Source organism: Arvicanthis niloticus, chromosome 20, assembly GCF_011762505.2.
Source record: "Arvicanthis niloticus isolate mArvNil1 chromosome 20, mArvNil1.pat.X, whole genome shotgun sequence".
In the NCBI taxonomy this organism is placed as follows: domain Eukaryota; kingdom Metazoa; phylum Chordata; class Mammalia; order Rodentia; family Muridae; genus Arvicanthis; species Arvicanthis niloticus.
In genome coordinates, this window is record NC_047677.1 from 24,041,498 (window position 1) to 24,069,323 (window position 27,826).

The 27,826-nt window shown below is 35.8% G+C and overlaps 1 protein-coding gene across 2 annotated transcripts in view; it reads left to right on the forward strand.

Annotated features, from left to right (window-relative positions):
• LOC117724149 (E3 SUMO-protein ligase RanBP2) overlaps positions 1–27,826 on the forward strand; it is a 48,312-nt gene that overhangs the window by 8,439 nt on the left and 12,047 nt on the right. Inside the window, exons 4-22 of one of the 2 annotated variants that reach the window (XM_076916443.1) lie at positions 235–387; positions 881–1,111; positions 1,488–1,633; positions 3,460–3,652; positions 6,296–6,383; positions 7,577–7,786; positions 9,589–9,770; positions 9,854–10,029; positions 10,187–10,310; positions 10,852–11,013; positions 11,229–11,366; positions 11,443–11,589; positions 12,749–12,928; positions 13,024–13,107; positions 15,973–16,108; positions 19,098–19,192; positions 20,255–25,034; positions 25,572–25,649; positions 27,291–27,461. In XM_076916443.1, the coding sequence (XP_076772558.1) occupies positions 235–387; positions 881–1,111; positions 1,488–1,633; positions 3,460–3,652; positions 6,296–6,383; positions 7,577–7,786; positions 9,589–9,770; positions 9,854–10,029; positions 10,187–10,310; positions 10,852–11,013; positions 11,229–11,366; positions 11,443–11,589; positions 12,749–12,928; positions 13,024–13,107; positions 15,973–16,108; positions 19,098–19,192; positions 20,255–25,034; positions 25,572–25,649; positions 27,291–27,461 (7,474 nt within the window). The remainder of the gene's footprint in view (positions 1–234; positions 388–880; positions 1,112–1,487; positions 1,634–3,459; positions 3,653–6,295; positions 6,384–7,576; positions 7,787–9,588; positions 9,771–9,853; positions 10,030–10,186; positions 10,311–10,851; positions 11,014–11,228; positions 11,367–11,442; positions 11,590–12,748; positions 12,929–13,023; positions 13,108–15,972; positions 16,109–19,097; positions 19,193–20,254; positions 25,035–25,571; positions 25,650–27,290; positions 27,462–27,826) is intronic. The other variant, XM_034523759.2, reaches the window with a different exon arrangement.

Here is a 27,826-nt window from a genome sequence, read left to right on the forward strand (position 1 = left end):
GAGACTGCTCAGCTACCTGTAATTCTAGTTTAGGGGATCTGACACCCTCTTTAGGCCTCTTTGTGACCCTACATTCATGTGGGTGCTCATGTGCAAATACATACAATTTTAAAACATTTAAACATCTCTGAAAAGTAGATAATATTTAATATGGACAGCTTTTTGATGACTTTACGTACTTATACCTGTATGCAATTTAAATTTTCTATTTTATGTATTCTTTTCTGACATCAGCGTTCAGTGGAATTAAACCCAACACAAAAAGATCTTGTGTTGAAGATTGCAGAATTGCTTTGTAAAAATGATGTGACTGATGGAAGAGCAAAATACTGGGTTGAAAGAGCAGCCAAACTTTTTCCAGGAAGTCCTGCCATATATAAGTTAAAGGTAAAGCCTCAAACCAAGAAATGTATGAATAAGAAAACTAAGTTACTATCGTTTTAATATTTTGAAGCTTAAATACTTCTTAGTAGCAAACTTAACAGAAGATCATGTTCATGTAATTCCTTTAAAACATTTCTGAGTGTCGTCTTACTTGGCAACATAAAATTTTACAGATGGTATCTCAGTTATTCTTCTGGAATCATGTTTTAGCGATTATACAGCTTCATAGTTTGTACAGTGTAGTTGTATAATACTGTGGTAGATTGTGTCGTTTTGTAGTCGGTGGAAGTAATGTGCGTGCGCACGTGCATTCTTGCAGCTCAAGTATAAATGAAGCCTTGTCCATTAGCTAATCATCTACAGGTCAAAAGCTTAGAAGTCTTATAAAGAAATGTGTTCTAGCCTGTCATGATAGTGCATGCCTTTAGTCCCAGCACTTGGGAAGCAGAGGAAACTCAGGTATTACTCAACATTGAATGACTCTTCTCCCCAATAGGAACAACTTTTAGATTGTAAAGGTGAAGATGGATGGAATAAACTTTTTGACTTGATTCAGTCAGAACTTTATGCAAGACCTGATGATGTTCATGTAAATATCCGACTAGTAGAGCTTTATCGTTCACATCAAAGACTGAAGGATGCTGTGGCCCACTGCCACGAGGCAGACAGGAGCACAGCCTTACGGTCAAGTTTAGAGTGGAATTCATGTGTCGTACAGACGCTTAAGGTAGGTGAAAGCTGCTTCTCCACGGTGTCCTAACACTTAAATTTCTTTCATCGATATAGCACAACTGTAAAATGAAACTTTAGCCAAGCTCAATTTAAATGGATAAATTGGGAAAATAAGTTTGGTGTGCGTTTTGGTCTGTGTGTATTTCGCATTTTTATTTATAAGGCTAATGTTGTAAAAACTCATTTTCACACATCTATAATTTGCTTTGTGTATGTGTATTTGGTATTTTTAATTATAAGTCTAGTGTAAAAACACTCAATTTTGCACAGTTCTAATAAGAATGGGCCAAGGAGTTTGTAGGCATACAATGGTCAAGTTTTCAAAAATCTATGAAGTTTTGTAACTTAACTGTGTTTTCCTTAAAAAATAGGAATATCTGGAGTCTCTGCAATGTTTGGATTCTGATAAAAGTACTTGGAGAGCAACCAATAAAGACTTACTTCTAGCCTATGCTAACCTCATGCTACTTACACTCTCCACCAGAGATGTGCAGGAGGGTAGAGAACTACTGGAAAGGTATGTTGACGTTGAGAGAGTTTGCACGGGCACATACTTAACAAATTACAGATTTTCTTTTTTGCAATAATTGGTTTAGGTTTCTTTAGCATTTCTCTAATTTACCTACAGTTTATACAAAAAAAATCACTCGGAGGAAAGTTACTTTTGCTGTTACAGGAATTTTTGTTTGTTTGTTTGTTTCTTTGTTTTTTTGTTTTTTGAGACAGGGTTTCTCTGTGTAGCCCTGGCTGTCTTAGAACTCACTCTGTAGACCAGGGTGGCCTCGAACTCAGAAATCCGCCTGCCTCTGCCTCCCAAGTGCTGGGACTAAAGGCGTGCGCCACCACTCCCCGGCTGTTACGGGAATTTTATCTAATTATATACAACTTATTTTTAGAGAATTCTTTTTTTTTGTAATTTTTAAGTTACATGCTTTTATGTATGTGGTGTATGCACATGCCATGGTGCAGGTGTGGAGGTCAGAGGACAACTTAGAGGAGTTAGTTCTGTTCTTCCATTTTGTGCATCCCAGGGAATGAGTTCATCAGTCTTGCCTGTAAATACCTTTACGTTCTAAACTGTACTGCCATCTCCAGAAGATTATTACAGTTCGTCTTTTAAAATTAGTCTCACAGTTTAATATTCAGTTTTGGCATGCACATCAAAATGAATGTTCTGGCTATCACTTTTTATTTTTTAATGTAATTTTGAGTAAAAACCATGTAAGAAAGTTCTTTGTCATTTATTGGCCAGGTTCAGATTTGCTAGTATAAGCATTTAGCATCACTATTATTTTGGAAAACACTGTTTTGGCTTAGGAACAAAATAATTCAAATATAACGAATAAGTTTTTATGTTCCCCTAACCTACCTCTTTTTTTTTTTTTTAACCAAATTTCATATCACAAAAACATCACTTTGTGTTTGTATAAGGACAGGGCCTGATAGGAGTTTATGGGCAACTATTTGACTTTGAAAATAAAGTATTGGCTGGCCGTGGTATTAAAATTTGTTTGCCTTCAATCCCAGCACTCAGGAGGCAGAGACAGGCAGATCTCTTGAGTTCGAGGCCAGCCTGGTCCACAGAGTGAGTTCCAGGACAGCCAGGGATATACAGAGAAAGATCCTAAAAGTTAAAAGATTTCTTAAACAAAGTTGTGAGAAAATAGGACGTTGTGATACATTTTGGTTATGTAACATCTCTCTTAATTGAACAGAAATAGATTCTCAACTGTGTCATTCTGTATGTTTTTAAATCTCTGGAAATTCATTTATACATGTATGGGAAAATGAGTATAAAGGACAAAACATTTCTTGTTTCTTAGTATTACTACAAAAATAGATTTAACCTCAGGGAATTCCCTAAGAGGTCTTTGAAAACCCATAGAAATTCTCAGACCTTATTGGTTTGTCATTGTCATTTCTTGAGATAAATTGCTTTAAAATAATTCTTCACACAGTGTGAGACTTGTAGTGATTGATCACTAGATTTAAAAAATGCAAATTAAAATATAAAATAAAAAATTTCTGAACTATGTCTTATCCTCATCTAATATTGGATATTCACATTTTATCAATAACTTGATTTGTATCTTTTTGTGTGACTAATAGCTATTTTGGTGTAGGCTATCTTTGTAGAGTGCTTTTAAGGGTGAAGTATTAACTGCTGGATGAAAATTACCCCCTAGCTCTTTGATGTTTGATTCTCCACTAGGGTGCTTCATCTGTGAACTGTGAATGAGGAAGACATGGGTCTTAAGTCATTTTATTTTGAATTAAGTAATGAAACTGATTAGTCACATTGTTGTAGGTGTGGAGTACCTGTTTATTCTTTTAATTTTACAGTTTTGACAGTGCTCTTCAGTCTGTGAAATCTTCTGTGGGTGGAAATGATGAGCTATCAGCTACTTTCCTAGAAACGAAAGGACATTTTTACATGCATGTTGGCTCTCTGCTTTTGAAGATGGGTCAGCAGAGTGACATCCAGTGGCGAGCTCTTTCTGAGCTGGCTGCATTGTGCTATCTTGTAGCATTTCAGGTAAGCCTTTTTAGTTGTAGTTTAGTTTTAGGTGTAGTTATCCTTTCAGAAAGACTCTTGTGTTTCTCATAGAGGTATGTCATAGTGTATAAAAATATGTGAATAAATTTTGTGTTAAAATTAAGATAAAAGTTAGTTTGACGACTAACTATAATAAGGTGAATGCATTGTTTAGACAGGTGAAGCAGGGGTTAATGCATTCTTGTGGACAGTCTGTATTGGGCTTATTTATGTGCAGAGCATTTTGAAACATTTGATCTTTCAACTTTGCCATATCTGTGAACTTAATACTAAAGATGAAATTTTATTTATTTTATTATTAATGATTTATTTTTATTTCATGTGCACTGGCGTCTTGCTTACATGTATGTCTGTATGAGGGTATTGAATCTCTTGGAACTAGAATTACAGTTGTGAGCTACCATGTGGCTAGTGGGAACTGAACCCAGGTTCTCTATAAGAACAGCTCCTGCTCTTAACTACTGAACCATCTCCAGCCTCTAAAGATGAAATCGTAAATATGGGTTAAGCTTGATTCAAAAAGTTATATATGGGCCACATAGCCTCCCCTCAGTCTTTCCCCTCCCTCCCTCCCTCCCTCCCTCCCTCCCTCCCTTCCTTCCTTCCTTTCTTTCCCTTCTCTCTTTCCCTTTCTACCTTTCTCTCCCCTTCCCACTTTCCCTTCACATATTTCTTCTCTTTCTTCCCACTCTCCTTCTTTTGCTCCTGTCTTCTTTCTCTCTCTCCCTTTTCTCTTTCTGTTCCTATCCTCTCTGTCTCTGTTTCTTTTGACAAGATTTTTTAATGGAAAATACTTTTATACAGTATATTCTGATTTTCCCTTCCCCTACTGCTCCCAGTTCCTTCCTATCTTCCTTTTCATCTTGATCCACACACTTTCTGTCTTTAATAGAAAAACAGATAGACATCTAAGGAATAATAGTAAGACAAAAATAGTAAAATAAAAACAAATTGGAATATGATAAAGCAAGATGAAGAAGAGCCAAAGAAAAAGCACAAGAAAGGTTATAGATGTAGTGACACTCACATTTGCACACTTAGGATTCTCATAAAAATTCCAAACCGAAAGCCATAATTAAGTGCAAAGCACCTGTAAGGTAGAAAAAAGAAACAAACAAAAAACTTGCCTGACATGAGAGAAAGAACCTTCAAAGATACCGTTCATTTTGTGCCTATTGCTAGCCATACCCTTAAGAGTGGTTTGTTTTTCCAGTGAGACTGTCTTGTAGAGAACTTTGTCATTTGCAAGTGGCAGTCAATTGGAGATAACTTCTGGGTTAGGAATGGGATATTTCTTCACTTTGAGCTCCAGGACCTTATGTGGTGCAGACCCATGCAAGCCCTGTGCAGGTGTCACAGTCTCTGAGTTCATATGTGCAACAGCCCTGTTGTATCTAGAAGGCCTTGATTCCTTAGTTTCCTTATTGTATCCAGGCTCTTATATGCTTTCTGTTGCCTCTTCTGTAATGTTCCCTGAGCCCTGAGTGGGGAGGGATTTGATCCAAACATTTCTTTTTTAGGGCTGAGTGTTCCTAGGTCTTTCATTCTCTGCATATTGTCTGGCTATGGGTCTCTATATTTGTTTCTATCTGGTACAGGAGACAGTTTCACTGATGTTAGTTGAGCCATGCAACGATCTATGGGTATAGCAAAAAGTTGTTAGGAGTCATTTTATTGCAACATTCCTTTAGCAGAACAGTAGTATTTGGTTTTTCCTTAGATCATTGGCCTATTTAGTCTCAGTCACCCAGGCGTCATTGGACATAGGTTTCATCTAATGGCGTGGGCCTTAAGTCAGATCAGTTATTTGGTGGACTATTCCTCTAACCTTTGTGCACTCTCAGTGTATCTTGCAGGCAGGTCACTATTGTAGAATGAAGGTTGTGTGGCTAGGTTGGTGTCTTAGTTAGGGTTTTCATATTTATGCACAGACACCATGACCAAGAACTCTTCATATAAGGACAACATTTAATTGGGGCTGGCTTATAGGTTCAGAGGTTCAGTCCATTTATCATCAGGGCAGGAACATGGCAGCATCTAGGCAGGCATGGTGCAGGAGGAGAGTTGTACATCTTCATCTGAAGGCTGCTAGCAGAATACTGGCTTCCAAGCAGCTAGGAGAAGGGTCTTAAACCACACACCCTTAGTGACACACCCACTCCAACAAGGCCACGCCTTCTAATAGTGCCACTCCCTGGGCCAAGCATATACAAACCATGACAGTTGGTGTTTGTCATTCTCCTTTGGTAGTGCGAAGAGTATCTCCAATACTATGAAGACTCTAGGTAGGCACATGCTCCACTTCTCCATGGTTAAGGTGTTTGACAAGATTTTTCATAGTCCTGATTTGCTTGAAAGTTCATGTGTAGCACAGGCAGGCCTTGAATGCACAATAGATTCTTCTGCTATCTACTACACCTGAGTTAAAGTACTCCCTGTACTGTTTTTTTTTTTTTTTTTTAAATAGAGTACATAAATTTTTTCTTTGTCAGCTATTTTCTAATTAACTGTAATTATTAACTGTACATTATTTTAAAAATAGTATGGAAAAGAACATCTAACTGTTGGAAATGTGGGTATCATTGAATTAGATTTTTTTTTTTTTTATTCTAAAATTGTCAGGTTCCAAGACCAAAGGTTAAATTAATAAAAGGAGAAGCTGGACAAAATCTACTGGAAATAATGGCCCATGATCGCCTTAGCCAGTCAGGTAACATAATATTTTAACTGATTAAATTCTGAAATGGTAAAAAACTTCAATTTTTTTCTTACATTCATTTATTTGTATGTTTGAGATATATGTGTACTCATTCATACTGTATATCACTTAGGAGTTGATTCTCTCTTTACCATGTGGACTCTGGGATTGAACTCAGGTCCTCAGACTTAGTGGCAAGTGCCCTTAAAGTTGAGCCATCTTGCCATCCCAATATCAAAACTTTCTTTAGGCTTCTTTAGTTAAAGGTTAAAGTCTTTATAGTGTCCTCAGATAATCCTTCATAATTACTTGGTTTTTATTTTTGCCACATTTTGCTATATTTTGTTCATACTTTTCCAAAGGTGGTGGGCATGGCAGAGATTAGAGAAAAAAAAAAAAACCCAAAACACATTATATCTGCCCCCTTTTTCCCCCCCAGAGGGTGTGGGCTGAGGATTGAACCTAGGACTTTGTACTTGCTAGGCTAGGATTAAGCTAAATCCTCATTGCATCCTTTAAAATAAGAACCTACTTAATTTTATTTGCTTCCCAGTGGAGATAACTGCTCTATCTAGGTGCTAGAGCATCCTTCTTGAGTGTGCAGAACACTTCTGTAGCCAAATGTTGTTTAACACTACTGCTTGGAGACACTGCTGTGCAGGGGCAGCCTAAATGGAATGATATAAATATGTTTTGTGGTCCATCCACTGTGTAATATGTAATAGTATTTAATCCAAGTAGTGGTTAAAACAAATTCTTATCCTTAACTTGTAGAATAAAAAATTTCAGTAGAACCTACATACAGGTATTTCCTTAAAGTTGTTTAAAAACAGCAAGAATATGAGAACCCAGTTTTAGCCATCAGGGTGTCAGATCAGAGCATTAGGGCTTGGTCTTGGCTGTTATCAGAAGTCCACTTAGCTCCTATACTTAATATCTAAAACGATAATACCTTTGACATTTTAAATTCATTTTTGTTTCCCCTTCTGTTTGTTTTACTTTATGTAGACACAGATACTGTGAAACCTGTATTTTGTTTATTTTTGATAAAGTACTATTTTTGTTGACCAGCTGTGATTTGGAGGTTGGAAAATGGGGTCTGAGATAACCTTGTTATTTTCTGCTTGGATGTCTCAATGAACTGATTAAGAGACAGGAGTGAATAATTGGTGTTTCATTATATAATCATGGAAATTGTTTTTTAGGGCACATGTTGTTAAACTTAAGTCGTGGCAAGCAAGACTTTCTAAAGGAAGTTGTGGAATCTTTTGCTAACAAAAGTGGCCAGGCTGCTCTATGTGATGCTCTGTTTTCTAGTCAGTCATACAAGGAGAGATCTTTTCTTGGTAATGATGATATTGGAAACCTTGATGGACAAGTACCAGACCCTGATGACTTGGCTAGACACGATACTGGTAAGCTGCAGCTTTCAAAAGAAATGTTCTTCATCATAACCCATTTTTACCAGGAAAGCTCAACAATCATATTTTGGATTCTTTCTAGGTTTATTTTGGCAGGAGGTAGATGTTAAAGAGTATGTGTGTAGATGACACATTTTCTTTGAAATGTTTGTTTCTATGTGTCTCTCTCTCTCTCCCTCCCTATCTACCCACCTACCCACCAACCCACCTACCTAGCTAGCTATCTATAAGACAGGATTTTTTTTTTTTTTTTTTTTTTTTTTTTTTTTTTTTTTTTTTTTTTTTGTATTCCTGGCTTTCCTAGAATTTGCTCTGTGGACCAGGCTGTCCTTGAATTAAGAGATCTGTCTGTTTTTTGCCTCATGAGTTCTGGGATTAAAGGTGTGTGCCACCACTGCCTGGGAAAATAGTTATGTCTTTTGTGAATTTTCTATCCTATAGTGTGTAAGTATATATCTGTATGTGTATGTTATTTGGTAGGTACTTTGTATTATTCAGCATTTAATTTGTTTACAGTTTTTTTGGTACTGTTAAAATAATATGCAACACTAAGAACTTGAAACAAGATCTTTTTCTAGTTTTGAAACAGGGTCTCACTATATATAGCCTTGCCTGGCCTGGAATTAGCTATGTAGATGATGGCCTTGAACTCAGACCTCTCAAGTATTGGTATTAAAGGTATACTCTAAAGGCCTCATTTAACTAGGTTTTAATAAAAGTTGTATTTAAGGTTCTTCTATCTTTGCATCTTCTCCATTGTTTTTTTCCTTGTATTTGTCCTTTTTTTCCCTGCTTGGTGAGATTTAGCTTTAAGTTCTAGGATTTTTGTTTTGTGATCTTTATTGTTTAGCTTTAGCCCAGTGGCAACCACCTTGTTGGGGTGAATGCCCATTTGGACAGGAGTGCCATTAGCCTTTTCTTGCTATATGTATTCAATGTAGATGACCTATTCCTATAAATCTGGACCACTTTTCCAGTTTTAGCATCTTTATCCTTTCAGATAGGCAGTGATGATCACAAAAAGGCAGTGTGTTAGAGAACTTCAGTAATACATAGTATGTATTTTGAAATTAATTCCTTGGAGATTCCTAAATATGAAACTACTGAGACAGATTTTTTTTTTTTTGCAAATTTCTAGAAGTGCAATTTCTAGGAAAGTTGGACTTTTTTTACCTTCAGAATTTTATAAGCTTTTTCAATATTAGATTTATAGTAGAAGAAAACATCCTTTTTATTATGCTTATAATAAGTTAATACAATGGTATTCTATTGTTAATAACTCCTTATTGAAAGGAAAATCTTTTGAAACGTTTTTACAATTATGATAATATAAAGTGTACATTATTCTTTGTCAAATTAGTTTTTTTAATTTTTAAGTTTTTTAAGTTTAATTTTTAACTTTCTTGATGAGCCTTATTTCCTCAGATGGCCTAGAAAACCCTTTTTCATTTACACCTTTTCTTACTAAATTTATAATATGTAGCTGGGTATGGAGGCATACTCCTTCAGTTCCAACATTCAGGGGCTAGCAGCAGATAGGTCTCTTGAGTTCAAGGCCACAGGGTGTGAGTTTCAGGATAGACTGGCTACATAGAGAAATTCTGTCTTGAAAAAACAAATTTTTTTAAAGTATGAATATATTCGATAAAAATGTGAAAATTTTGCTATTCTGTTCCTCAGTTTTGAAACAGAAAAAAACAGTTTGTAATTAAATTTTTTGCTAAATTGTTTATTTTTGTAATCTAGACCCAAAGAAAATGTATCATGCCTGGCAGTTTTTTTCTTCTCTGTTTCAGGTGCCGTTCGAGCACATAATGGTAGTCTTCAACACCTTACCTGGCTTGGGTTACAATGGAATTCACTGCCTACTTTACCAGCAATTCGAAAATGGTTAAAACAGCTTTTTCACCATTTGCCTCAGGAGACGTCAAGGCTTGAAACAAATGCACCTGAATCAATATGTATTTTAGATCTTGAAGTAAGCAATGATAATAATTAATTAAATATTTTGAGTGTTTATAATTTGTTTTTCTAACTTACTATTTTTAAAAAATAAAACAGGTATTCTTACTCGGAGTTATATATACCAGTCACTTACAATTAAAGGAGAAGTGTAATTCTCACCATACTTCCTATCAGCCATTGTGTTTGCCACTTCCTGTGTGCAGACAACTTTGTACAGAAAGACAGAAGACCTGGTGGGATGCAGTTTGTACTCTGATTCACAGAAAGGCATTGTAAGTAGTAAAACAGTAATCATTTTTTAGATTATGGCCCGGGTTTTACTAGGGGTTTAATTTGTCATGTGAAGGTTTAATTTGTCATGTGCCACTTAACACACATGTAAGTGTTGAACTGCATTTTTTAAAAATAGTTCAATTAAATTTTTTTTAGACCTGGAACCTCAGCAAAGTTGCGACTTCTAGTTCAACGTGAGATACACAGTCTGAGAGGCCAGGAAAAGCACGGCCTTCAACCTGCTCTGCTTGTGCATTGGGCACAGAGTCTGCAGAAAACAGTGAGTTCATTGAAGTGTGAACTTTTAAAAAAGAACATTGGCTTAAATAAAAGTGTTTTTCTGTAATAAAGTTAATTACTTACACATAAGCAATTAGTAAAATGTTGACTAGTAATAATACTAGTAGCATGCATTGTATATCAGAGTAGATGTGGTTATTTAGCTTTTTGACTAAGTGTTACTTTTAGGGGCAGATTTTGGTTATCTAAAAGTGTCAGGTTTTATTGCAGGGAGTTGTTACAGAGGAAATGTGATACAAAGTCTCATATAGCCTAGGGTGAACTTGAACTTGAAATGTGGCAAGGGATGACTTTGAACTTCCAGTCTGCTTGCTTTTACATCCCGAGTACAAGGTTGCAAGCCAATTGTGTGCCACCATGCCCACCTTAAAAATGGCAACTCTTAAAAATAGATTGGGCTGCCTCTGGCAGAGGCAGTTAATAACTTTTTCTTTTGATGTTCCACTTACTTTTGATTTGAAAGTTTTCCCAGTTTCTTAAAACCATTTATAATGTTGTGGACTTCTGACTTTCTATTTTAGGGCAGCAGTCTTAATTCTTTTTATGATCAACGGGAATACATAGGCAGAAGTGTTCATTATTGGAGGAAAGTTTTACCATTGTTGAAGATGATCAGAAAGAAGAATAGTATTCCTGAACCTATTGATCCCCTGTTTAAACATTTCCATAGTGTGGATATTCAGGTAATAATGAATGCTAATGAACTGATTGCATATGTAGTTTATATACAGAAAGTAAGCAAATTATGTTGCTATTTTATGATAGTGTTGATTTCTAAAGCTTGTAGCTGACAAAAATTATGACTAATGATATGTTAATTTTCTTCAGATAAAATATAATCTTTGGAAAATTGGATTTGAAGCAGTTTAACTAACAATTATTAAATAAATGTGTTTAGGCATCAGAAATTGGTGAATATGAAGAAGATGCACACATAACTTTTGCTATATTGGATGCTGTTAATGGAAATATAGAAGATGCTATGACTGCTTTTGAGTCTATTAAAAATGTAGTTTCTTATTGGAATCTTGCGCTGGTAAGTGATGTGAGAATTGAATTGAGTTTTGTTTGTTTGTCTTCTTGCTTTGAAAATCTAATTGTATTTTGTGTAGATTTTTCACAGGAAAGCAGAAGACATTGAAAATGATGCCTTGTCTCCTGAAGAACAAGAAGAATGCAAAAATTATCTGAGAAAGACTAGGGACTACCTGATAAAGATTTTAGATGATAGTGATTCAAATATTTCTGTGGTTCAGAAAGTAAGTTGCTGGTTGTTGTCTGACATCTAGTATTATTGATAATTGCTCAGGTTTTATATTTAGGCATCTCTTAAAGTCTCTAAGGATCACTTAGGATAGATGTATTGGGGTGTGTGTGTAGTATAAATGTGTATGAATGTTTAGTTTTCTTTTAGGTTTGGTATATCTTGAAACAACAAAAAATTGGCAGTTGGGATTAGGAAGATTCCACAAGTATGAGGGTCCAAGATTGGCCACTCAGCACTCAAGTAAATTCCAGGTGGTCATGATCACCCACCTATAATTCTAGTACTCAGGAAGCCATGATAGGGCATCCCTTGAGTAAGCTTACTAGTTAGACTAGATGAAGCTCCAGGTTCAGACAGAGTCCATGCCTCCATATATGAGGTAAAGATCGAGTATAAGGTGGAGTTCAAGTGATCAAGGAAAATACTTGATATCAACCTCTGGCTTCCACATGCACACATGTGCACATTCCTGCCATACATGTGTAAATATCTAGCTTGTCTGCACACTTGTTTGCACATGCACGCACACACACCTACACAACAACTTTGGTATCTAAGTACATACCGATTTCTAAGATAGACAGTAGTTTTGTCATTTTTGCATGTAAGCAAAATGAATATGATAACTTGAGGACTAGTTCTTAATGAATTTTGGTTATGTGAAATCAGCATTTTTTTCCCCTTATTTCCTGTGGACTAGCTCTCAGCAGTTTCACACTCATAGTGGTTTTCTGTTTAGCTCTCCTTCTGGTGTATTTCAGCATCTGTATTTGACTCTGTTCAAAGTATCTGAGAAGAATGTGTAACTACCATATGGAAAAGCTTCCTAAGTTCACTTTTCTTTGTTACTATGACTTACAGATGTGATAGGAACAACTTAGACTTTAGATTCTGCAGTGCTCTTATATGTGTAACTTAACATGTAATAAGATGCTTGTTAAAATGTGCAATGATACACACATATAGTTTTTACACTTGGAAGGCTAAGGACTGAAAAGTCTAGGGTACCCCTGTGCTACAAAGTGAGTTCCTAATTCAAATGAACAAAATAAAAATGTTGAACAGCTTAATAAAATTGATTCTTTATTTCTAAGGTATTTTAGCATTATTTTTGCAAACTAAGGCTTTTTTTTTTTTTTTTTTTCCTCCAGTTACCTGTTCCCCTTGAGTCTGTCAAAGAGATGCTGAACTCAGTTATGCAGGAACTTGACGACTACAGTGAAGGAGGTGCTCTTTATAAAAATGGTTGCTTGCGAAGTGCTGATTCAGAGTTAAAGCATTCAACACCATCTCCTACCAAATATTCTCTGTCACCAAGTAAAAGTTACAAGGCAAGTAGGAAAGAAATGAATCATTGTACTATGAGATTATTTTCTACATGTTGTAAACACTGTTAATATATTTGTGTGTATGTTTGTATGTTTAGTATTCTCCAAAAACACCACCTCGATGGGCAGAAGATCAAAATTCTTTACTGAAAATGATCTGCCAGCAAGTAGAGGCCATTAAGGTAACATTTTGTTTGGGTCAATGTAACTCTCATGCTAAGATTTTTTTCTCTAATCAGTTTCTTACTTTCTTTGTTTTTTTGAGACATTGTTTTTCCCTGGCTGCCCTGGAATTCACTCTGCTCACCAGGCTGGCCTCTGCCTCCTGAGTGCCGGGATTAAAGGCTTTCACCACCACACCAGGCTTCAAGTTCATGTGGGCTCCCCCTCCCTCTCTTTTTTGTGCGCACGGGCACTCTTCCCCTAAACCCCCGTTCTGATTATTTCTTTCCTTTCTTACAGATGATCAAAGTGTGCCCTTAGTATAGTTTATAGAATCAATTTCTCTTGACTCTTAACCATATTTTCTAAATTACTTATTAAGTCTATCTCCACATGAGATGTGAGTCTTTTAAGATAAAAACTTTTTATCTAAAACATAATTTGATTCCTGTTATCCCCAAATGAGTAACTTACACTACTAAGTACTATCATACCATTTTGTGTTGATTGATTTCTCAGTGTATCTGTTGATAAGGTGTGTCAAATTTATCATTGGAAATTGAAAAGTTGTCTGAACTTAATTTTATTTTCATGTTTAGATACTTTTTATATGAATGGCTTAAATTATAGTGTAGCATTGGCTAAGAGCTAAATTATTCCTACACCTAATGTTATACTAAGTACATTTTGCTATGTAGTGATTTTTATGGTAGGTATAATCAACAGTGTATGGCTTTGAAAACTGGTTAAATAACAAAGGTTTGAATTTGTACAATTATTTTTTTTGTGTTATATAAACCATGATAACACATTAGAGTTTCTTTCAATATATAGGTTTCAGTCATTCAGCATTATTCTGTGGAAATGTAATGGAGACCTTGTCTGTGAGCCTGGAAAACTGGTTGCTACACAGAACTCTTGACTCTAGTTAATGCTCTTGGAAAATTTGTTTTTTTTTCTTTTGTCTGGTTTATATATTGTAAAGTTTTAGAATTTTTGAAACCAGTTGTTACTAATTTTTTTTTTTTTTTTTTTTGTTTTTCAAGACAGGGTTTCTCTGTGTAGCCCTGGCTGTCCTGTAGACCAGGCTGTCCTCGAACTCAGAAATCCACCTGCCTCCGCCTCCCAAATGCAGGGATTAAAGGCGTACGCCAATGTTGCCGGGCTCACATTTTTTTTTTTTTTTTTTAATGTGTACATACATGTGGAGGTCACAGATGTTGACCTCTGGTTGTCTTCTATTAATTTCCATCTTATTTTATTCTCATAGAATGTGAAGTTCACCAGTTGGCTAGATTGACTGGCCAGTGAGTTCTGGGGAATTACCTCTCTCCACCTTGTAGTGCTAGGAATTTTGGTTCACATCACTAAGCCCAGCTTTTACATGGGCACTGGAGTCTGAATGCAGGTCTTTATGCTTGGGTAACAGGCACTTTACAGACTGTTATCTCCCCAGGCTCCCTATTCTTTTACTGTTAACAGTTATGATTATATTGTATATCAAGTTTAGAACTATGGGCCATCATTTCTTATAGTTTTTTTTATTTGCGGATGTGCAGTGTCTAGACAGAGTTGAGTAGGTAGCTGAGTGGGGACTATTTTTAATTTGAAACTTGAGGTAAGGACATATTTGAAACACTTGTATTTGTTTGTTTGTTTTTGTTTTTGAGTCATTGTTTATAGTATGGAAGGTCTGATTGAAACTTGTCAGTTTTCTCACCTCACTTTCCCTCATAATGGGACTGTATATGTGAGCTACCATTCCCAATGCAGCATTTCTAGATCAAGAAAGCAAAGACAGTAGTTTTTTTTCTGATCTCATTTGTTATAAATTGGTTGGATGCTGTGTTCAAAGTTTTGAAGCTGTTTTCAAAATTGACCTGTCATTTTATACCCAGATACATTTGATACTTTTTTTTTTTTTTTTTTTTTTTTTGAGAAAAGCAAAATAGAAAACCAGGTGGTGGTGGCGGCACATAGTTTTAATTCCAATGCGTGGCAGGTAGAGTCAGGATCTCCAGTTTGAGGTCAGCCTGGTACACAACATAGTGTGTTCTGGGACAGCCAGGCTTTATTGAGAAACCCTGTTTCAAGAAACAAAAAAGAAAACAATTCATTGGTAAGTCCCATATTACAAGAGAAAGTTCTTGTGTTGGGATGTTGACCGTTTAGTACAGTAACAGAGATAAGATAGCCTTGTAGAAGGCAATAGTGTTTCTGCCATTTTGTCTGGCAGGAGGGAGTTAGGAAACCATTTTGGAGTCTGATCTGGATCAGGTATCCCTTCTGTCCTTTCCTTCATCTATCTCTATCTATTTAAAGTATGGGTTAAATCATTTACTAACAACATGGTATGACTAAGAATGTATATGTGATAAGTTCTGAGTATATACTGCTTTCAGTTGCTGCTGAGTGTTTGTTATTACCTTGGAAATTTGTTGGTTACCTTCCATGTGGCTAAGTATTAAGAAATGATTTTCAGTGTTGAATAGTCCAGATAATCAAAAGAATATAGCAGTATGAGAACTTTGAAGCTGAGTAGGGAGCTCAAAGTGCTTGTCAGAAAAAGATGTCTCATTTGTAGTTCTTAATTTTTGAGTAGGTAAATATTTTGCATGGATTAAATTTTATGAAGATAAATGTAAGTGAAAATGGAATGGAAATGGAATGAGATTTAGGGAGTTAGTTCTTTGGAGTAGAGTTAAAGTGAATGAGTAGCCAGATGTTAACAAATTAAGGAATCATGTTTTCAGTACACTTTTTCCAGTGGAAAGTATAATCTAAATGATACCAAGCACTTATGTTGACAGTATTTGTTGAAACTGTTTCCAGCATTATATAATTAAACATTTAACATTCCTTGCTTCTTTTTTTATTTTAAATAGAAAGAAATGCAGGAATTGAAGCTAAATAGCAATAATTCTGCATCCCCTCATCGCTGGCCTGCAGAACATTATGGACAAGACCCAGCTCCTGATGGGTATCAGGGGTCACAAACTTTCCATGGGGCTCCACTAACAGGTGAGCTGGCAGCTAAACAAACCCCATATTCCAATAAAATAATACCCCTCTTTTTAAGTTCTTTTTCTTTTTTGTAGTACTAAGACTTAAACTTGGAGCCTCGGCCTTGGTAGATAGGTGCTCTACCTCTAATCTGTACCCCAGCTCAGGCCTCTTACCCCAATTAAATAGGTAACTTGTGAATTTAACTTGTTTGTGGTTTTGTACATTCTAGAATATGTCTATGTACTTGTTTACCAAAACACTATATTTAGTATACTGAAATTTTATAAATCCAACCAGAAACAGAATAAACAAGTCTTATACTCTTAAATATATTAAAACTAAATCTTTTATGTACATTGTAGCTAACCTGTGAAATGTTTCATAAATTGAAACATGTTAACTAATAGAATTATATACTAAGAGGTGCCTAATAAGAATTTAAACCTCTTGAGTTATTTTGATGGTTTTTAATTCATTTATTTTGATTGTGAGGCTAGCATTTAATTGTTGAGTTATCCCTCCAGCCCTTATTTTCGAACATTATGATTATTCACAGGAAAACCCATGATGAGTTGTTCTCTTGCCATTTATTTACGATTTACCCTGCCTGTCTCTGTCTGTCTATCATATTTATTTATATCATCTGTCTTGTCTGTCTGTCTGTGTATCTATTTAGGGTCTATGTAGCTCTGGATGGTCTAGAACTCACTGTGTAAACCAGGCTGGCCTCAAACTCAGAAATTCGTTTTCTTACCTCTTCCTACCTACTTCTAGACATGCACTCCCACAGCTGGCTCTGTAATAAGTTTTTCTTGATACTTGCTTTACATAATTACTATGAGTATTTGTGTATGTGCAAGTAGGTATGGAATATTTTTCACTATGTAGTGAGCACTAATGAGCCAAGGTTATTAATAGTGCTTATTGTGGGTAAGAGTACATTTTATAGGTAACTTTATCACAGTAACAGGTTGTAAATACTATTGGTAAGCTTGGTTTTATAGACAAGAAAATAGCTTTAGAAGGGTTATCTATTATTACTTACTATACAGCTAGTTACGGATAGATGTGGCTGGTCTAGAACCCATGATATAGCTCAAAACTGACTTCAGACTTAACAGTGATTCTCCTATCTCTGCTTGAGGAGTGGGATTGAAGGGTTGAGCCACTGTTTCCTTGAGTACATGTTGTTTTCTAATTGCTTTCAAACCAGGAAGGTTAGAGTGAAATCCAGTTTAAATAAGCACATTTGTGTTTGGTTCATAGAGCCTTCTCACAGTGATTTCTAAATGTCAGCAAAGTTTTGTGAAGTTAAACTCAAATGTATGTGTATAGATACAATAAACTCAAATGTATTTGCCTCCTTAAAATTTCTCTGCACTGTTTGTTGGCTTATAGGGGACAGTAAGTTTATAAGAACTTCTAATTTCTTGTCCTACTGAGTTACTAGTCACTGCTAGAGTTGCCAATTTTAATTGTAGACTAAAAAAACAATTATTTCCTAAAGTATATATAAATATATGTTTGGCTGTATGTATGTATGTGTTCTGTAGGCATACAATGCTTGTGGCAGACAGTTGTAAGTTGCCATGTAGATACTGTGCTGTAAGAACAGTAAGAGTGTGGGTAACTGTTAAGAACAGTAAGAGTGCTGTAAGAACAGTAAGAGTGTGGTAACAGTAAGAACGTAAGAGTGTGGGTAACTGTTAAGCCTTGTCTCCAGCCCCTTATCTATAGATTTTCCAGATTCTTGTCTCATTTTAATCAACTTGTAGTTTCCATGCCTGTTTCCTTCTCAGGGGAGTTTGAAAACAATATTCCATTAGGTTTTCAGATTCAAACTTGGAGAAGTACTTACTTTCCATTGCTTTTTTTTTTTTTTTTTTTTTTTTTTTTTTTCAGAATTACTTGTTCACAATTCCAGTTTTCCACTTCATGTACAGTATGAAAGGTTTTTTGGCTTTTAGTTCTGGTAAAACTGTCATAAAACAGATTAAGCATACCACTATACATTTGCCATTAGTATAAGTGCCTTTTAGTAATTTTATTTCCCGATAAACCTCACAGAACAGATGGAGCATATAGTTTGTGTATCTGTATTTGTATGTATATATGTATGTGTGCACACTTTAAGCCAAAGAACAAATTGTATGTTAATTTGTTTTTAAATTTTAATTTAAAATATTTGTGTGTGTGTGTGTGTGTGTGTATGTATGTACATTCCACAGCATCTGTAGAGGTCAGAAGACAACCTTCTACCTTTACACATGTTCTAGCAATTAAAGTCATATTGCTAGGTTTATATGTTAGCCATCTTTACATGCTGAGCCATCTATTGGGCCTTATGCTTATTGTGAGACCCCTTTCAAAATTGTACTAGGTCAATTTAAGCTAAAATCTCAGTAATTTGAGATCATACTCTGCAACCCTGTCATTCTGTAGATTTTCAAGTCCTCTTTTAAACATTTAGGCTATCAGATGCATTTTGGTTACTAAATCCTTTGTGATTACTTTTTTCCTAATGTTGAGCAGTTTTGTGCTTTTACATTCTGCTGATCTTAGATGGATTAGATGGACCATTTACTTGCTTTGTTTTCTTTTGAGAGAAGATCTCTCACTATATAGTTTAAGCTGAAACTTACAGAAATCCGCCTGCATTTTTGAGTGTGGGAGATCAAATGGCATGTGCCACTATGCCTTGCTCTGGCATATTTGTTAAGTACTTGTTCATGTTGACAATAGCAGTGTTATTTTTTTATTCTTCGTGTCATTTAACTGGTTTTTCTTTCCTTTTTTTTTTTTTTTTGAGTTCTTCATTTATTAATTGCTTTATAGTATACTTTTATATATAGAAATGTGAAGATCAGAATAATTAAAACTTCCTTTGATTTTTATATATTTGTAATTCTTGTCTAGTATTTTAAAATGTAGAATAGACTTTTAACATTGTTTTCTTTCTTTCTTTCTTTTCTTTTCTTTTTTCTTTTTGTTTCTTTTTCTTTAGTTGCAACTACTGGCCCATCAGTATATTATAGTCAGTCACCTGCATATAATTCCCAGTATCTTCTCAGACCAGCAGCTAATGTAACTCCCACAAAGGTAACAAAGAAAAAGTGTATACAATTATAACTATTTACATTTTAAGTGTTTAGGTTTCTGTTAAAGGAATTGAACGGAGTAGTTGAGTATTGGAAGATATGTGACCTTTGATATAGGCATTTTTTAGTCATTTTATTTTTGTGTTAACAGTAAGTTGAAACATTTAGAATATTTTAAATATAGTAGAATTGGGTGGTTTTGGTCCTTGTGTTATTCTATTTTGATAGGAATAAGGCTAGTATGTTCTTGCTTTGCTTGGCTGATTTATTGCCATCCTATTGACTCAAACCGGATATTGTGACAGTAACTGAAAATTATGACTTCCAGGACAGAGAGCTGGGGATGCATTGGGCCATTAGATCTCCATTCTTCTCCTTATTGTGAACTTAGGCAAATTTTTTTTTTTTTTTTTTTTAACCTATGTACCTCTTAGGCCACTTCTTTTTAACTGAGAATAATGCTATAGTTAATATCATTTTTGAGGCTTCTAAAGTAAGTTAAAATGTTTAGAGCAGTGCCTAGTTGATACATTAATAAATGCTTAATGAATTTTAGTTCTAATCATCATTGTTAACATCATTTAGTAATTGTTTAGTGACTGAAGAAAATATTTTTCTAGTCATTGTAAGTACAGATTTTTTTTTTAAGAGAAGGCAGTTTTTTTGTTTTTAAAAAATTTTATTTGTTGTATGTATATGAGTACACTGCACACCAGAAGAAGGCATCAGTTCCCATTACAAATGGTTGTGAGCCACCATGTGGTTGCTGGGAATTGAACTCAGGACCTCTGGAAGAGCAGTCAGTGCCCTTAACCACTGAGGCATCTCTCTAGCCCCATAAGTACAGATTTTTAAGGTACCGTCTTATCAAATATATATATATATATACATATACAAGTGTGTTTGTAGCACCATTGGTGTCTGTTAATGTGCTGTGTACATTGATGCTCTCTGGTAAATAATACTCTAATTTGAGGTTTGTGAGAGTTGATTTGTTTGTATATTTCTATAGTTTTATGAATAATCCATAAAGTATTTTGTTTTTGTTTTTTTTTCCTTTTAGGGTCCAGTTTATGGCATGAATAGGCTTCCACCCCAACAACATATTTATGCATATTCACAACAGATGCACACACCACCAGTGCAAAGTTCATCTGCTTGTATGTTCTCTCAGGAAATGTATGGCCCTCCCTTGCGTTTTGAGTCTCCTGCAACAGGAATTCTATCACCCAGGGGTGATGATTATTTTAATTATAATGTTCAACAGACAAGCACAAATCCACCTTTGCCAGAACCAGGGTATTTCACAAAGCCTCCACTTGTAGCTCATGCTTCAAGGTCAGCAGAATCTAAGGTTATAGAATTTGGAAAATCCAATTTCGTTCAGCCCATGCAGGGTGAAGTAATAAGGCCACCTTTGACAACACCAGCACATACAACACAGCCAACTCCCTTTAAATTTAACTCAAATTTCAAATCAAATGATGGTGACTTTACATTTTCATCACCACAGGTAGTGACACAGCCGCCTTCAACAGCTTATAGTAATAGTGAAAGTCTTTTAGGTCTTCTGACTTCAGATAAACCTTTACAAGGCGATGGCTATAGTGGACTAAAACCAATATCTGGTCAAGCTAGTGGGTCTCGGAATACATTCAGTTTTGGAAGCAAAAATGCACTTACAGAAAACATGGGCCCAAATCAGCAGAAGAATTATGGTTTTCGTCGAAGTGATGATATGTTTACTTTTCACGGTCCAGGGAAGTCCATATTTACAACACCTGCTTCAGAGCTGGCAAATAAAAGTCATGAAACAGATGGAGGAAGTGCTCATGGGGATGAGGAGGATGATGGTCCTCACTTTGAACCTGTGGTACCTCTTCCTGACAAGATAGAAGTAAAAACTGGTGAGGAAGATGAAGAAGAATTCTTTTGCAATCGTGCAAAATTGTTCCGTTTTGATGGTGAATCCAAAGAGTGGAAAGAACGTGGGATAGGCAATGTAAAAATACTAAGGCATAAAACATCTGGTAAAATTCGCCTTCTGATGAGACGAGAGCAAGTATTAAAGATCTGTGCTAATCATTACATAAGCCCAGATATGAAACTGACACCAAATGCTGGCTCAGACAGATCTTTTGTATGGCATGCCCTTGATTATGCAGATGAATTGCCAAAACCAGAACAGCTTGCAATTAGATTCAAAACTCCGGAGGAAGCAGCACTATTTAAGTGTAAATTTGAAGAGGCCCAGAACATTTTAAAAGCCTTAGGAACAAATGCATCTACAGCACCAAATCATACTCTCAGAATTGTAAAAGAACCTGCAACTCAGGATAACAAGGATATTTGCAAATCTGATGGTGGAAACTTGAATTTTGAATTCCAGATTGTAAAGAAGGAAGGGCCTTGCTGGAATTGTTACAGCTGCTCGTTTAAGAATGCTGCATCTGCTAAGAAATGTGTATCATGCCAGAATACAAACCCAACCAGTAACAAAGAGCTCCTAGGTCCTCCATTAGTTGAAAATGGCTTTGCTTCTAAAACTGGCCCAGAAAATGCTCAAGATCGATTTGCATTGACTCCAAATAAAGAAGGTCATTGGGATTGCAGTGTCTGTTTAGTAAGAAATGAACCCACTGTATCTAGGTGCATTGCATGTCAGAATACAAAGTCTGCTAACAAAAATGGGTCTTCCTTTGTTCAAACTTCTTTCAAATTTGGCCAAGGAGATCTTCCTAAGTCTGTTGACAGTGACTTCAGATCTGTTTTTTCTAAAAAAGAAGGCCAGTGGGATTGCAGTATATGCCTTGTCCGAAATGAAGGAAGTGCTACAAACTGTGTTGCTTGTCAGAACCCAGGCAAACAGGCTCCATCTTCCGTCTCATCATCTGCTGCTTTTAAGGTTGGCACGTCAGATACAAGTAAAACTTCAAAGAGTGGATTTGACGACATGTTTGCTAAGAAAGAAGGACAATGGGATTGTAGTTTATGCTCAGTGAGAAATGAAGCAAATGCTATAAAATGTGTTGCTTGTCAGAATCCTGTTAAACCAAGTTCATCTACTGGTGTTCCAGCACTTCCCTCTTTCAAGTTTGGTACTTCAGAGATGAGTAAGCCTCCCAGGAGTGGATTTGAGGGTATGTTCACCAAGAAGGAAGGACAATGGGATTGTAGCTTGTGTTTTGTCCGAAATGAAGCCAGTGCTACTCAATGTATTGCTTGTCAGAGTCCAAATAAGCAGAATCAGCCTACATCTGCTGTATCGGCTGCTGTCTCTTCGGAGACAAGCAAATCTCCCAAGAGTGGATTTGAAGGCTTGTTCACCAAAAAGGAAGGAGAGTGGGAGTGTGCTATTTGTTCTGTACAAAATGAGAGCTCTTCCCTAAAATGTGTGGCTTGTGATGCCTCCAAGCCAACTCATAAGCCTATTGTAGAAGCTGCTTCAGCGTTCACAATGGGCTCAAAGTCACAGTTAAATGAATCTGCAGGAAGTCAAGTGGGAACAGAATTCAAAAGTAATTTCCCAGAAAAGAATTTTAAAGTTGGCGTTTCAGAGCAGAAATTTAAATTTGGGCATGTGGATCAAGAAAAAACACCTTCCTTTGCCTTTCAGGGTTCTTCTAATACAGAATTTAAGTCAATCAAGGATGGATTTAGTTTTTGCATTCCTGTATCTGCTGATGGGTTTAAATTTGGGATTCAGGAAAAGGGAAATCAAGAGAAGAAGAGTGAAAAACATCTTGAAAATGATCCTAGTTTCCAAGCTCATGATATTAGTGGCCAGAAGAATGATAGTGGTGTGGTCTTTGGTCAGGCAAGCAGCACCTTTACCTTTGCGGATCTTGCAAAGTCAACTTCAGGAGAAGGATTTCAATTTGGCAAGAAAGATCCTAATTTCAAGGGATTTTCAGGTGCAGGAGAAAAATTATTCTCATCACAAACTGGCAAAGTGGCTGAGAAAGCAAATACATCGGATCATGAGAAAGATGATGATGCCTATAAGACTGAGGACAGTGACGACATCCATTTTGAACCAGTGGTGCAGATGCCAGAAAAGGTGGAACTAGTAACAGGAGAAGAAGATGAAAAAGTTTTGTATTCACAAAGGGTGAAATTATTTAGATTTGATGCTGAGATAAGTCAGTGGAAAGAAAGGGGTTTGGGAAACTTAAAAATTCTCAAAAATGAAGTCAATGGTAAACTAAGAATGCTGATGCGAAGAGAACAAGTGCTAAAAGTCTGTGCCAATCATTGGATAACCACTACGATGAACCTGAAGCCTCTCTCGGGGTCAGACAGAGCATGGATGTGGCTAGCTAGTGATTTCTCAGATGGTGATGCCAAACTGGAACAGCTAGCTGCAAAGTTTAAAACGCCAGAGCTAGCCGAAGAATTCAAGCAGAAATTTGAGGAGTGTCAACGACTTCTCTTAGACATTCCACTTCAGACACCCCATAAACTTGTAGATACTGGCAGGGCTGCTAAATTAATACAGAGAGCTGAGGAAATGAAGAGCGGACTGAAAGATTTCAAAACATTTTTGACAAATGATCAAGTAAAGGTCACTGATGAAGAGAACACAAGTTCAGGTGCAGATGCTTCCAGTGCTTCAGACACTATAGTCAAGCAAAATCCTGATAACACTGGGCCTGCCTTAGAATGGGATAACTATGACTTACGGGAGGACGCCTTGGATGACAGTGTCAGCAGCAGCTCGGTTCATGCTTCTCCATTGGCAAGCAGCCCTGTGAGGAAAAACCTCTTCCGCTTTGGTGAGTCAACTACAGGATTTAACTTCAGTTTTAAATCTGCTCTGAGTCCATCTAAGTCTCCTGCCAAACTGAACCAGAGTGGAACTTCAGTTGGCACTGATGAAGAATCTGATGTTACTCAAGAAGAAGAGAGAGATGGACAGTACTTTGAACCTGTTGTTCCCTTACCTGATCTAGTTGAAGTATCCAGTGGTGAGGAAAATGAACAAGTTGTTTTTAGTCATAGAGCAAAACTCTACAGATATGATAAAGATGTTGGTCAATGGAAAGAAAGAGGCATTGGAGATATAAAGATCTTACAGAATTATGATAATAAACAAGTTCGAATAGTGATGAGAAGAGACCAGGTATTAAAACTTTGTGCCAATCACAGAATAACTCCAGATATGACTTTGCAAACTATGAAAGGGACTGAAAGAGTGTGGGTGTGGACTGCGTGTGATTTTGCAGATGGAGAAAGAAAAATAGAACATTTGGCTGTTCGTTTTAAACTACAGGATGTTGCAGACTCATTTAAGAAAATTTTTGATGAAGCAAAAATGGCCCAAGAAAAAGATTCCTTAATAATACCTCATGTTTCTCATCTGAGCACCCCAAGAGAGTCACCATGTGGCAAAATTGCTATTGCTGTTTTAGAAGAAACCACAAGAGAAAGGACAGACTTAACTCAGGGAGATGAGGTAATAGATACAACTTCCGAAGCTGGAGAGACATCTAGCACTTCTGAAACAACACCAAAAGCGGTAGTTTCTCCTCCTAAATTTGTATTTGGCTCAGAATCTGTTAAAAGCATTTTTAGTAGTGAAAAATCAAAGCCATTTGCATTTGGCAACAGTTCAGCCACCGGTTCTTTGTTTGGATTTAGTTTTAATGCACCTTTGAAAAATAGCAATAGTGAAATTACTTCAACAGTCCAGAGTGGCTCTGAAGGAAAAGTGGAACCTGACAAATGTGAGCTGCCACAGAACTCTGACACCAAGCAATCTTCTGAGGGTAAAGTCAAAAATCTCATTGCCTTTGCAAAAGAGAACTCTTCAACCAATTATACATTTAAAACACCAGAAAAGGGTAAGTACTTAGACTTTATAGTTAAGTAGATCTTTTTATATTGTTTACCTTTGACTCTTTATAGGAAACTCATATTTTAGTCAAAGTTGTATTGTAAACACTAGTTTATAAACATTGAAAAGTATTTGAACAGACAAGTTTAATCCCTAAATAAGCCTACTTGTGAGTATTCAAACGAGCAGATTATCAGAGATTCATTTCAGCAACCGGAGAGACAGTATCATAAAGCACTGCAAAAGAACCTAGTATAGTAAAACTCAGATACTTGAATCATAAATATTGAGTCTTTTAAATGTTGATTCTTCAGTGTTGTGTTGTTTTAAAAATCACTTGAAGCACGAGTTATTAAGAAGTTGCATGTATGTTATATGAGTTAGTATTGCCACCATTTATTCAATTAGCAAAGAAAGAGACCTTGTGCATAAAATGAACATGTAAGACAACCAGATTGGTATAAAATGAGAGGTCTGAATTTTTTGAAGTCATTCATTGTTTTACAAGATATTAAAAAAAATGAAATATTCTTTATTTTCCTAGGATTTAACTTTAGCCTTTTTAAGTCTAATCCAATGGCCTTTTGGACCAGCATCCCTACCTCACAACCTGAGAGCAAAGGTATAGAGCTAGCATTCTCAGTGTGAGGTGACCACTAGCTGGTAGTCCTTAGCCAAGTCATTGTGGCTGTATGAATTGGAGTACTTAACACGCAATGTGCATGTTAGAGAATGACATTTTACAAAATATACTTTTTTGAGTGGTGATGTAATAGCCTTTAATATTACTTTTAAATTTGTATCTGGATGCTATCTATGTGTTATTATTATGCTATCTTTGCTTCATTTTAAACTCTGCTCAATTAATGTCTGTCTTTGTCTTACTGCTTCATTGAACTTTTCTTTATTCATTTTAACTCTGTTTAATAAAGATCTGTTTTTTTTTTCTAACTGTTGACTTTAGCTATTACTGCTTGCCAGTATTCAGATATGATGTCAGCAGAATGTATATAATAGTGTCTATTGAGGGTTTAGAGACTATATTTGAAATTAGACCTCATTTTTAACAGCTATCATTCTATAACTTATATTCCTTATGTAATGCAGGTCATTTATAGAAGTAAGTGTTGCTTCTTGACTGGGATAATAAGTATACAGAATTTGTAGAAGCCCATTAAGAGCAAATGAGGGAAATATGTCCAGTAATTCACCTTGACCTTGCAGAAAAATGGGTACCAGTTCTCTTTAGTAATGCCATTCAGTAGAAATATAGTATGATCTGTGTGTCTAAAGTAATCTGAGAGCAACATAGAAAGTAAAACACAAAAAGAAATAGGTAGCATAAAAGAAAATCAGTTTAGTAATTATTCAATATAATGTATGTATATAAAATATTTCAACTTTTACTCAATTAAGATAAACAGTATTTACATTTTTTTTAATGCCAACCATTTGAATCCAGTGTGTGTGCTCATACTTTTAGTACATCTTAGTTTGACTTAGCCATCTTTTACGTGTTAGGAAGTCACATATAGGTAGGCTGTCATATTGGATAGGGAAGCTTTAGAGGATGTTTCCCTTGTAGTGGCTGGCAAATACATATTTCATGACTGGTTTAAGGCACTGGTTTATCAGCACCTACAAGTTAGAAATTCTTAATATATCAGAACAGACTTTATGTATAGGGTTCCTTTTTCTCTAAATCTTTGTCCTTTTATCAGGTGGGAGTGGATGTGTTTTTAGCCACAGAAATTGTCTTGATACGTAAAGTATCATCATAGAATGGTTGTTTAATTTTATCTAGTTTCATACTTAGAGGTATGCAAAAAATGGATACAGTTGCTCTCACCTGCCACTCTTTGGAGTTAAAAAAGTTGTTTGCTTTCTATATAAGAACTAATAAAGGCTCTGGGTGTACTAATATTTTGTTGGATAATACCAGAGGTATTTCTTAGTAGTAAATGCATGAATACTGTTTAGTGTATGGTGTGTGATTATAGCAATAAAAACTGTTTAGATTAAAGAAATTAGTAATTTCCAATGACTAGTTTTTAAAAGCTTTATATTCTCTTCAGAGTTTTAATAGAACACTAAACCAGGCTTCTAATTCAGATTTATGATCATTATAGAACTTGGTTTGTTCTAAAGTATGTGTTTTTATTTTATCACTGTGCTGTTTTAACTCATAGATAAGTTTCATGTTCTTTGTGTTTTTAGTTAGGCTGGTTATATTGACTTATCAGTTGTTTTGATTTGGTTACAGAACAAGAGAAGAATAAACCTGAAGATCCTCCCTCAGATACTGATATTCTCATTGTGTATGAACTCACTCCCACTCCTGAGCAGAAAGCCCTTGCAGACAAACTTCTACTTCCTTCAACTTTCTTTTGTTATAAGAATAGGCCAGGTTATGTTAGTGAAGAAGAGGAGGATGGTAAGTTTATTTGTAATTGGTAATCTTGGTAATTGGGAGTATAGTTTACTTATTTAAAGCCTGACTTTTTGCTAGACATGATGGCTCAGTCCTGTAATCCTAGCACCTGATATGCTGAGGTAGGGTGCTTATGAATAATTCATATTCATGGGGAGTTTCAGGCTAGCTTGGGTTAGAGAGTGAGACTTCATCTCAAAACAAAACAAAAAAAAAAACAAAATTGAAACAGACTTAATATCCTTAGCCTTTGTATATAAAATAGTCAGTGGATGAAATGATCAGAAGAATGGCATTCATTAAAGAAACTTTTAAAAAAAGATGGTTATGATATGGTTGCCAGGCAGATGTTTTGAGGAAACTGGAAA